This window comes from Mizuhopecten yessoensis, unplaced genomic scaffold, assembly GCF_002113885.1.
Source record: "Mizuhopecten yessoensis strain PY_sf001 unplaced genomic scaffold, ASM211388v2 scaffold2583, whole genome shotgun sequence".
NCBI classification, from domain to species: Eukaryota; Metazoa; Mollusca; class Bivalvia; order Pectinida; family Pectinidae; genus Mizuhopecten; species Mizuhopecten yessoensis.
The window spans coordinates 26683-39552 of NW_018404618.1; the positions used below are offsets into that span (position 1 = coordinate 26683).

The 12870-nt window shown below is 45.9% G+C and overlaps 1 protein-coding gene across 1 annotated transcript; it reads right to left on the minus strand.

Moving 5' to 3' along the window:
- Window positions 1-8011: 8011 nt before the first annotated feature.
- Window positions 8012-12650, minus strand: LOC110446122. Its single transcript, XM_021491108.1, has 2 exons — window positions 12627-12650; window positions 8012-9691 (listed from the first exon to the last, which is right to left on the minus strand). The coding sequence occupies exons 1-2, from the start codon at window positions 12648-12650 to the stop codon at window positions 8012-8014; spliced, it is 1704 nt and encodes a 567-aa protein (XP_021346783.1).
- Between the last annotated feature and the right edge of the window lie 220 nt (window positions 12651-12870).

Here is a 12870-nt window from a genome sequence, read left to right on the forward strand (position 1 = left end):
ATAATATTTTGTTAATGAATGCAAATAATTTGAATGTATACAAAAGTAAATTGTGACTAATTTGTAGCAATGCTGTTGATAGCATTGGTCACGACGGTTGACACCTCCATGTAACACGATTTGGTGTATTGTTTACGCATCGCTAGGGCACACTGCGATAGTATGCACGATTTGATTGGTCGATACGAGCTTGATAAAACACTGCTCATTGGTCGAACAATTATTGAGCTTTATATTGGAACAGTCGAAAATGACTTCGGTGGGTGAAATTATTGTGGAAACCTCTCTGTATTTTTTGCACTTAAGGTCATTCGGGTTTTTTGCACTTAAGTAGTTTATGTATTTTATCCTAAAACGGCCGCCCATATTGCAGTGTCCTTGGCGGAGTGTATCGTCTCGTGATCGAGTCATCAGCTATTTATCAATCAAACACAGGTTTATTTCCGTGCGGTGTATATTGTAAATGACTCTCAAAGAAGGACGAATTTGCAGTAGACCCATATCTCCCGGGACAACAAACCCTGTGGCCATCGATAGAGTGCTGTAAATATAGATTTTAACTGCTTTCATTTTTAGGACTCTTATCTACACATCTCTAACGGTAGAGCGAGCAGTCAGGTGCCTCCTTATAAAGACTATTGACACTCATGTCGCCACATTGAAACAATTCATCAATATTTCAAAGTTTTGATTTGTGTGCTTTGGTGCGAACAAGCCATATATAAATGAAGAGAAGGGTTAGCTATATGGATAGGTCTGAGAGTTGTGAAAAATAAAACATATCCGAGGGCGTGCACACGTGCATAAATGTTTCACCAGCGTAAAGGTATCCTACTTCGTGGATGACGGTAACGTCTTGGATAAACATTAATGATGGTAAAAACTTAGATATACTCCTTATCTTGCCCTTTGGTGATAATGAACCTCTTGGTCACCCCCGTTATATTGTCATTTTGTGACGACAACCTCTTGGTTATCCCTGTTTTATTGTCATTTGGTGTATTGTCATTTGATGACTGGTGACAACAAACTCCAAGTCATCTCCGTTATATTGTCATTTGGTGACAACAACCTATTGGTCACCCTCGTTCTATTGTCATTTGGTGACGACAACCACTTGCTCATCTCGTTATACTGTCATTTCGTGACGACAAGCTCTTTCTTGGTCATCCCTGTTTTATTGTCATTTTGTGACGACAACCTCTTGGTCACTCCGTTATATTGTCATTTGGTGACGACAACATTTTAGTCATCCCCGCTATATTGTCATTTGGTTACAACAACCCCTTGGTCACCCCCGTTATATTGCCATTTTGTGACGACGACCTCTTGGTCAACCCCGTTATATTGTCATTTGGTGACAACAAGCTCTTTCTTACTCATCCCTGTTTTATTGTCATTTTGTGACGACAAGCCCTTGGTCACCCCCGTTTTATTGTCATTTGATGACAACAAGCTCTTTCTTACTCATCCCTGTTTTATTGTCATATTGTGACGACAAGCCCTTGGTCACACCGTTATAGTGTCTTTAGGTGACGACAAGCTCTTAGGTTACGCCGCTATATTGTCATTTTGTGACTATTATCTCTTGGTCCTTCCCCTTATGTTGATTTTCGGTGACGGTATCGCAGTATTACCAAGTGAAAGCTGTGTACATTTTACATAAGGCGGCATTGCTACATTGTATATTGATACCACCAATATGACTCCCTGTGTATTGGTTTTGCAGGACTCTCAGGAATCGGAGTTTGATGTATTATTCAAACACATTACCATAATATAATGTTTCCATCGGAATCACAACGTAGAATACTAGAAGTATAAAATACTATAGAGGTACTGAAGATGGTGATTGTATCGGCTTTTCCGATATAGCATATACCACATTAAATACAGACGGACCATGTTGTACAACAAATGAACTGTGACCGTGATAGTCTCACGTCATGCTGTATCTATAGTAATTGAACTGTAACAAACGGACCATATTGTACGGGGGTTGAACTGTGATAGTCGGACCATGTTGTACGGGGGTTGAACTGTGATAGACGGACCATGTTGTACGAGGGTTGAACTGTGATAGACGGACCATGTTGTACGGGGGTTGAACTGTGATACACGGACCATGTTGTACGGGGGTTGGACTGTGATAGACGGACGATGTTGTACGGGGGTTGAACTGTGATAGACGGACCATGTTGTACGGGGGTTGGACTGTGATAGACGAACCATGTTGTACGGGGGTTGGACTGTGATAGACAGACCATGTTGTACGGGGGTTGAACTGTGATAGACGGACCATGTTGTACGGGGGTTGAACTGTGATAGACGGACCATGTTGTACGGGGGTTGAACTGTGATAGACGGACCATGTTGTACGGGGGTTGAACTGTGATAGACGGACCATGTTGTACGGGGGTTGAACTGTGATAGACGGACCATGTTGTACGGGGGTTGAACTGTGATAGACGGACCATGTTGTACGGGGGTTGAACTGTGATAGACGGACCATGTTGTACGGGGGTTGAACTGTGATAGACGGACCATGTTGTACGGGGGTTGAACTGTGATAGACGGACCATGTTGTACGGGGGTTGAACTGTGATAGACGGACCATGTTGTACGGGGGTTGAACTGTGATAGACGGACCATGTTGTACGGGGGTTGAACTGTGATAGACGGACCATGTTGTACGGGGGTTGAACTGTGATAGACGGACCATGTTGTACGGGGGTTGAACTGTGATAGACGGACCATGTTGTACGGGGGTTGAACTGTGATAGACGGACCATGTTGTACGGGGGTTGAACTGTGATAGACGGACCATGTTGTACGGGGGTTGAACTGTGATAGACGGACCATGTTGTACGGGGGTTGAACTGTGATAGACGGACCATGTTGTACGGGGGTTGAACTGTGATAGACGGACCATGTTGTACGGGGGTTGAACTGTGATAGACGGACCATGTTGTACGGGGGTTGAACTGTGATAGACGGACCATGTTGTACGGGGGTTGAACTGTGATAGACGGACCATGTTGTACGGGGGTTGAACTGTGATAGACGGACCATGTTGTACGGGGGTTGAACTGTGATAGACGGACCATGTTGTACGGGGGTTGAACTGTGATAGACGGACCATGTTGTACGGGGGTTGAACTGTGATAGACGGACCATGTTGTACGGGGGTTGAACTGTGATAGACGGACCATGTTGTACGGGGGTTGAACTGTGATAGACGGACCATGTTGTACGGGGGTTGAACTGTGATAGACGGACCATGTTGTACGGGGGTTGAACTGTGATAGACGGACCATGTTGTACGGGGGTTGAACTGTGATAGACGGACCATGTTGTACGGGGGTTGAACTGTGATAGACGGACCATGTTGTACGGGGGTTGAACTGTGATAGACGGACCATGTTGTACGGGGGTTGAACTGTGATAGACGGACCATGTTGTACGGGGGTTGAACTGTGATAGACGGACCATGTTGTACGGGGGTTGAACTGTGATAGACGGACCATGTTGTACGGGGGTTGAACTGTGATAGACGGACCATGTTGTACGGGGGTTGAACTGTGATAGACGGACCATGTTGTACGGGGGTTGAACTGTGATAGACGGACCATGTTGTACGGGGGTTGAACTGTGATAGACGGACCATGTTGTACGGGGGTTGAACTGTGATAGACGGACCATGTTGTACGGGGGTTGAACTGTGATAGACGGACCATGTTGTACGGGGGTTGAACTGTGATAGACGGACCATGTTGTACGGGGGTTGAACTGTGATAGACGGACCATGTTGTACGGGGGTTGAACTGTGATAGACGGACCATGTTGTACGGGGGTTGAACTGTGATAGACGGACCATGTTGTACGGGGGTTGAACTGTGATAGACGGACCATGTTGTACGGGGGTTGAACTGTGATAGACGGACCATGTTGTACGGGGGTTGAACTGTGATAGACGGACCATGTTGTACGGGGGTTGAACTGTGATAGACGGACCATGTTGTACGGGGGTTGAACTGTGATAGACGGACCATGTTGTACGGGGGTTGAACTGTGATAGACGGACCATGTTGTACGGGGGTTGAACTGTGATAGACGGACCATGTTGTACGGGGGTTGAACTGTGATAGACGGACCATGTTGTACGGGGGTTGAACTGTGATAGACGGACCATGTTGTACGGGGGTTGAACTGTGATAGACGGACCATGTTGTACGGGGGTTGAACTGTGATAGACGGACCATGTTGTACGGGGGTTGAACTGTGATAGACGGACCATGTTGTACGGGGGTTGAACTGTGATAGACGGACCATGTTGTACGGGGGTTGAACTGTGATAGACGGACCATGTTGTACGGGGGTTGAACTGTGATAGACGGACCATGTTGTACGGGGGTTGAACTGTGATAGACGGACCATGTTGTACGGGGGTTGAACTGTGATAGACGGACCATGTTGTACGGGGGTTGAACTGTGATAGACGGACCATGTTGTACGGGGGTTGAACTGTGATAGACGGACCATGTTGTACGGGGGTTGAACTGTGATAGACGGACCATGTTGTACGGGGGTTGAACTGTGATAGACGGACCATGTTGTACGGGGGTTGAACTGTGATAGACGGACCATGTTGTACGGGGGTTGAACTGTGATAGACGGACCATGTTGTACGGGGGTTGAACTGTGATAGACGGACCATGTTGTACGGGGGTTGAACTGTGATAGACGGACCATGTTGTACGGGGGTTGAACTGTGATAGACGGACCATGTTGTACGGGGGTTGAACTGTGATAGACGGACCATGTTGTACGGGGGTTGAACTGTGATAGACGGACCATGTTGTACGGGGGTTGAACTGTGATAGACGGACCATGTTGTACGGGGGTTGAACTGTGATAGACGGACCATGTTGTACGGGGGTTGAACTGTGATAGACGGACCATGTTGTACGGGGGTTGAACTGTGATAGACGGACCATGTTGTACGGGGGTTGAACTGTGATAGACGGACCATGTTGTACGGGGGTTGAACTGTGATAGACGGACCATGTTGTACGGGGGTTGAACTGTGATAGACGGACCATGTTGTACGGGGGTTGAACTGTGATAGACGGACCATGTTGTACGGGGGTTGAACTGTGATAGACGGACCATGTTGTACGGGGGTTGAACTGTGATAGACGGACCATGTTGTACGGGGGTTGAACTGTGATAGACGGACCATGTTGTACGGGGGTTGAACTGTGATAGACGGACCATGTTGTACGGGGGTTGAACTGTGATAGACGGACCATGTTGTACGGGGGTTGGACTGTGATAGACAGACCATTTTGTTCGGGGGTTGGACTGTGATAGACAGACCATGTTGGACATTGGTTGGACTGTGATAGACGGACCATATTGTACGGGGGTTGGACTGTGATAGACATGCCATTTTGTTCGGGGGTTGGACTGTGATATACAGACCATTTTGTTCGGGGGTTGGACTGTGATAGACAGACAATGTTGTACGGGGGTTGGACAGTGATAGACAGACAATGTTGTACGGGGGTTGGACTGTGACAGATTTACCATGTTGTACATTGGTTGAACTGTGATAGACAGGCCATACATGTTGAACGTGGGTTGCACTGTGACAAACAGACTATGCTTTACGTGAGTTGAACTGTGATAGACATACCATTTTGTTCGAGGGTTGAACTGTGATAGACGGACAATGTTGTACAGGGGTTGAACTGTGATAGACGGACCATTTTGTTCGGGGGTTGGACTGTGATAGACGGACCATGTTGTACGTGGGTTGAACTGTGATAGACGGAACATGTTGTACGGGGGGTCGAACTGTGATAGACGGACCATGTTGTACGAGGGTTGAACTGTGATAGACGGCCGATGTTGTACGGGGTTGAACTGTGAGAGACGGACCATGTTGTACGGGGGTTGAACTGTGATAGACGGACCATGTGGTACGTGGGTTGAACTGTGATAGACGGAACATGTTGTACGGGGGGTTGAACTGTGATAGACGGACCATGTTGTACGGGGGTTGAACTGTGATAGACGGACCATGTTGTAGGAGGGTTGAACTGTGATAGACGGACGATGTTGTACGGGGGTTGAACTGTGATAGACGGACCATGTGGTACGTGGGTTGAACTGTGATAGACGGACCATGTTGTATGGGGGTTGAACTGTGATAGACGGACGATGTTGTACACGGGTTGAACTGTGATAGACAAACCATATTGTACTGGGGTTGAACTAAGCCAGACTAACATCGGTTGAAAAGGGCTAGAAATGTAACGGACGAATCTTGTTTTTCAGTAATTGAACACGATATACTTTTAGTACACGGTCAGGTACTGTGACGACAGTAAGAACACGATATACACGGTCAGGTACTGTGACGACAAAAAAACCAGGTGACACACGGTCAGGTACTGTGACGACAGTAAGATCACGAAATGCACGGTCAGGTACTGTGACGACAGTAAGACCACGATATACACGGTAAGGTACTGTGAAGACAGTAAGAACACGATATACACGGTCAGGTACTGTGACGACAGTGAGAACACGATATACACGGTCAGGTACCGTGACGACAGTGAGAACACGATATATACGGTCATGTACTGTGACGACAGTAAGAACACGATATACACGGTCAGGTATTGTGACGACAGTAAGAACACGATTTACACGGGCAGGTACTGTGACGACAGTAAGAACACGATGTATACGGTCAGGTACTGTGACGACAGTAAGTACACGATATATACGGTCAGTTACTGTGACGACAGTGAGAACACGATATACACGGTCAGGTACTGTGACGACAGTAAGACCACGATAAACACGGCCAGGTACTGTGACGACAGTAAGAACACGATATACACGGTCAGGTACTATGAAGACAGTAAGAACACGATATAAACGGCCAGGTACTGTGACGACAGTAAGAACACGATATACTAGGCCAGGTACTGTGAAGGCAGTAAGAACACGATATAAACGGCCAGGTACTATGACGACAGTAAGAACACGATATACTAGGCCAGGTACTGTGAAGACAGTGAGAACACGATATACACTGATAGGTGTTGTGACGACAGTAAGAACACGATATACACGGTCAGTAACTGTGACGACAGTGAGAACACGATATACACGTGTTTTTACTGTTGTCACAGTACTTGACCGTGTATATCGTGTTCTCACGGTCGTCACAGTTCCTGGCCGTGTATATCGTGTTCTTACTGTCGTCACAACCCCTATCAGTGTATATCGTGTTCTCACTGTGAAGACAGTGAGAACACGATATACACTAATAGGTGTTGTGACGACAGTAAGAACACGCTATACACGGTCAGTAACTGTGACGACAGTGAGAACACGATATACACGGTCAAGTACTGTGACAACAGTAAAAACACGTGACACACGGTCAGGTACTGTGATGACATTGGGAACACGATATACACGGTCAGTTACTGTGACGACAGTGATAACACGATATAAACGGCCAGGTACTGTGACGACAGTAAAAACTCGATATACACGGTCAGGTACTGTGACGACAGTAAGACCACGATGTACACGGTCAGGTACTGTGAGTAAGACCACGATATACATGGTCGGGTACTGTGACGACAGTAAGAACACGACATACACTGCCAGGACACTGTGAAGACAGTAAGAACACGATATACACGGTCAGAAACTGTGACGACAGTGAGTATACGATATACACGGTCAGGTACTGTGACGACAGTAAGACCACGATATACATGGTCGGGTACTGTGACGACAGTAAGAACACGATTTACACGGTCAGGTACTGTGACGACAGTAAGACCACGATGTACACGGTCAGGTACTGTGACGACAGTAAGAACACGATTTACACGGTCAGGTACTGTGAAGACAGTAAGACCACGATGTACACGGTCAGGTACTGTGACGACAGTAAGACCACGATATACATGGTCAGTTACTGTGACGACAGTAAGAACACGATATACACGGTCAGGTCCTGTGACGACAGTAAGACCACGATATACACGGTCAGGTACTGTGACGACAGTAAGAACACGATATACACGGTCAGGTACTGTGACGACAGTAAGAACACGATATACACGGTCAGGTACTGTGACGACAGTAAGAACACGATATACACGGTCAGGTACTGTGACGACAGTAAGAACACGATATACACGGTCAGGTACTGTGACGACAGTAAGAACACGATATACACGGTCAGGTACTGTGACGACAGTAAGAACACGATATACACGGTCAGGTACTGTGACGACAGTAAGACCACGATATACACGGTCAGGTACTGTGACGACAGTAAGAACACGATATACACGGTCAGGTACTGTGACGACAGTAAGAACACGATATACACGGTCAGGTACTGTGACGACAGTAAGAACACGATATACACGGTCAGGTACTGTGACGACAGTAAGAACACGATATACACGGTCAGGTACTGTGACGACAGTAAGAACACGATATACACGGTCAGGTACTGTGACGACAGTAAGAACACGATATACACGGTCAGGTACTGTGACGACAGTAAGACCACGATATACACGGTCAGGTACTGTGACGACAGTAAGAACACGATATACACGGTCAGGTACTGTGACGACAGTAAGAACACGATATACACGGTCAGGTACTGTGACGACAGTAAGAACACGATATACACGGTCAGGTACTGTGACGACAGTAAGAACACGATATACACGGTCAGGTACTGTGACGACAGTAAGAACACGATATACACGGTCAGGTACTGTGACGACAGTAAGAACACGATATACACGGTCAGGTACTGTGACGACAGTAAGAACACGATATACACGGTCAGGTACTGTGACGACAGTAAGAACACGATATACACGGTCAGGTACTGTGACGACAGTAAGAACACGATATACACGGTCAGGTACTGTGACGACAGTAAGAACACGATATACACGGTCAGGTACTGTGACGACAGTAAGAACACGATATACACGGTCAGGTACTGTGACGACAGTAAGAACACGATATACACGGTCAGGTACTGTGACGACAGTAAGAACACGATATACACGGTCAGGTACTGTGACGACAGTAAGAACACGATATACACGGTCAGGTACTGTGACGACAGTAAGAACACGATATACACGGTCAGGTACTGTGACGACAGTAAGACCACGATGTACACGGTCAGGTACTGTGACGACAGTAAGAACACGATATACACGGTCAGGTACTGTGACGACAGTAAGAACACGATATACACGGTCAGGTACTGTGACGACAGTAAGAACACGATATACACGGTCAGGTACTGTGACGACAGTAAGACCACGATGTACACGGTCAGGTACTGTGACGACAGTAAGAACACGATATACACGGTCAGGTACTGTGACGACAGTAAGAACACGATATACACGGTCAGGTACTGTGACGACAGTAAGAACACGATATACACGGTCAGGTACTGTGACGACAGTAAGAACACGATATACACGGTCAGGTACTGTGACGACAGTAAGAACACGATATACACGGTCAGGTACTGTGACGACAGTAAGAACACGATATACACGGTCAGGTACTGTGACGACAGTAAGACCACGATGTACACGGTCAGGTACTGTGACGACAGTAAGAACACGATATACACGGTCAGTTACTGTGACGACAGTAAGAACACGATATACACGGTCAGGTACTGTGACGACAAAAAAACCAGGTGACACACGGTCAGGTACTGTGACGACAGTAAGATCACGAAATGCACGGTCAGGTACTGTGACGACAGTAAGACCACGATATACACGGTAAGGTACTGTGAAGACAGTAAGAACACGATATACACGGTCAGGTACTGTGACGACAGTGAGAACACGATATACACGGTCAGGTACTGTGACGACAGTGATAACACGATATATACGGTCATGTACTGTGACGACAGTAAGAACACGATATACACGGTCAGGTATTGTGACGACAGTAAGAACACGATTTACACGGGCAGGTACTGTGACGACAGTAAGAACACGATATATACGGTCAGGTACTGTGACGACAGTAAGCACACGATATATACGACACGGTCAGGTACTGTGAAGACAGTAAGACCACGAACGGTCAGGTACTGTGACGACAGTAAGAACACGATATATACGGTCAGGTACTGTGACGACAGTAAGACCACGATATACACGGCCAGGTATTGTGACGACAGTAAGAACACGATATACACGGTCAGGTACTATGAAGACAGTAAGAACACGATATAAACGGCCAGGTACTTTGACGACAGTAAGAACACGATATACTAGGCCAGGTACTATGAAGACAGTAAGAACACGATATAAACGGCCTGGTACTGTGACGACAGTAAGAACACGATATACTAGGCCAGGTACTGTGAAGACAGTAAGAACACGATATACACTGATAGGTGTTGTGACGACAGTAAAAACACGATATACACGGTCAGTAACTGTGACGACAGTGAGAACACGATATACATGGTCAGTTACTGTGACGACAGTAATAACAAGATATACACGGCCAGGTACTGCGACGACAGTAAAAACACGATATACACGGTCGGTAACTGTGACGACTGTGAGTATACGATATACACGGTCAGTTACTATGAGGATAGTGATTACACGGTATACACAGCCAATTACTGTGACGACAGTGAGAACACGATATACACGGTCAGGTACTGTGACGACAGTAAGAACACGATATACACGGGCAGTTACTGTGACGACAGTGAGAACACGATATACACGGCCAGGAACTGTGACGACAGTGAGAACACGATATACACGGTCAAGTACTGTGACGACAGTAAGAACACGATATACGCGGCCAGGTACTGTGACGACAGTAAGAACACGACATACACGGCCAGGACACTGTGAAGACAGTAAGAACACGATATACACGGTCAGTTACTGTGACGACAGTGATAACACGATATAAACGGCCAGGTACTGTGACGACAGTAAAAACTCGATATACACGGTCAGGTTCTGTGACGACAGTAAGAACACGATATACACGGCCAGGTACTGTGACGACAGTAAGAACACGACATACACGGCCAGGACACTGTGAAGACAGTAAGAACACGATATACACGGTCAGTTACTGTGAGGACAGTAAGAACACTATATACACGGTCAGGTACAGTGACGACAGTAAGAACACGATATACACGGTCAGTGACTGTGACGACAGTGAGAACACGATATACATGGTCAGGTACTGGGACGACAGTAAGAACACGATATACACGGTCAAGTACTGTGACGACAGTAAGAACACGATATACGCGGCCAGGTACTGTGACGACAGTAAGAACACGATATACGCGGCCAGGTACTGTGACGACAGTAAGAACACGATATACACGGCCAGGTACTTTGACGACGGTGAGAACACGATATAAACGGCCAGGTACTGTGACGACAGTAAAAACTCGATATACACGGTCAGGTTCTGTGACGACAGTAAGAACACGATATACACGGTCAAGTACTGTGACGAAAGTAAAAACACGTGACACACGGTCAGGTACTGTGATGACAGTGGGAACACGATATACACGGTCAGTTACTGTGACGACAGTGATAACACGATATAAACGGCCAGGTACTGTGACGACAGTAAAAACTCGATATACACGGTCAGGTTCTGTGACGACAGTAAGAACACGATATACACGGCCAGTTACTGTGACGACAGTGAGAACACGATATACACGGTCAGGTACTGGGACGACAGTAAGAACACGTGATACATAGGATTCCCTTGATAAGGTATTAGGTGTACTATGCACTAATGTTTTAGTACGTTACGAGTTACGAACGGATCGATAAGCAAGTCGCAATACAAACAATACACATCATCAAATTACACGTGTAGTATTGTACTATAATACTGCCTACATCAGCATTCGGCAGCCACGATTTCCTCAATTTCAAATGATTTTTTAATGCCGAGGCCCATTTCATGCAAAAGCTGTTGGTTTTAGATGATAACATCAATAATAATTTTGCGTTGGACGTACAAGACACTTGTCTGTGTGTTATAATTAAGTTTAAGGTGAAAAAATTGGAATCAGCGAGGTATCTTTTTAGTTTTAACAACTTCAATCTTTTAATTATAACTGCTTATTTTCCCTTTTACATACATTTGCGACATTCAAAGTTCAGAGCACCCCTGTAGGTCGGAGTTTCCCCATTGCATGTTGTAAGACTTATGAGGGAACTCCTTGCAGAATTGGGGGCTTTGTTTTTAGCCCTCTACTCGGGGAAAAAAAATTGACCAAACTCAATCTGCTGTACGCATCTCTCTCTGCTTCCTAACAACTCTTCTGTTCCCTAACGCTTTGCTTAGCAATACTTCACTTTTGGCCACAGAAAGTTTCTGTCCCCAGGATGGGACATACTAAAGTCAGTAAAGATGGTAGTTTGCCAAGCGTTCAGCTTTTCGGGTAACAGTTTAAGATTTTATACTGGGTTTCATTGAGGTAGCACCTTAAATTCTCTATCACATACGTGCATACTGCCTGCAGCACACATACCCACATGTACGATTATAGTACACACGTGAAGACGCGTCTTAGCAGTGAATAGGACGTTAAACAAAATAAAACCTAAACAAAATAAAACCAAACCAATCACAGAGTAACCTTCCTCCGCAAATGCTTGCTTAATTTCACGGTTTTAATACAATGTGTTACTATTGTCAACAAGTCGTAATAAAATTTGATAAGTAGGTCTTTACTCTATGCTTAATTAG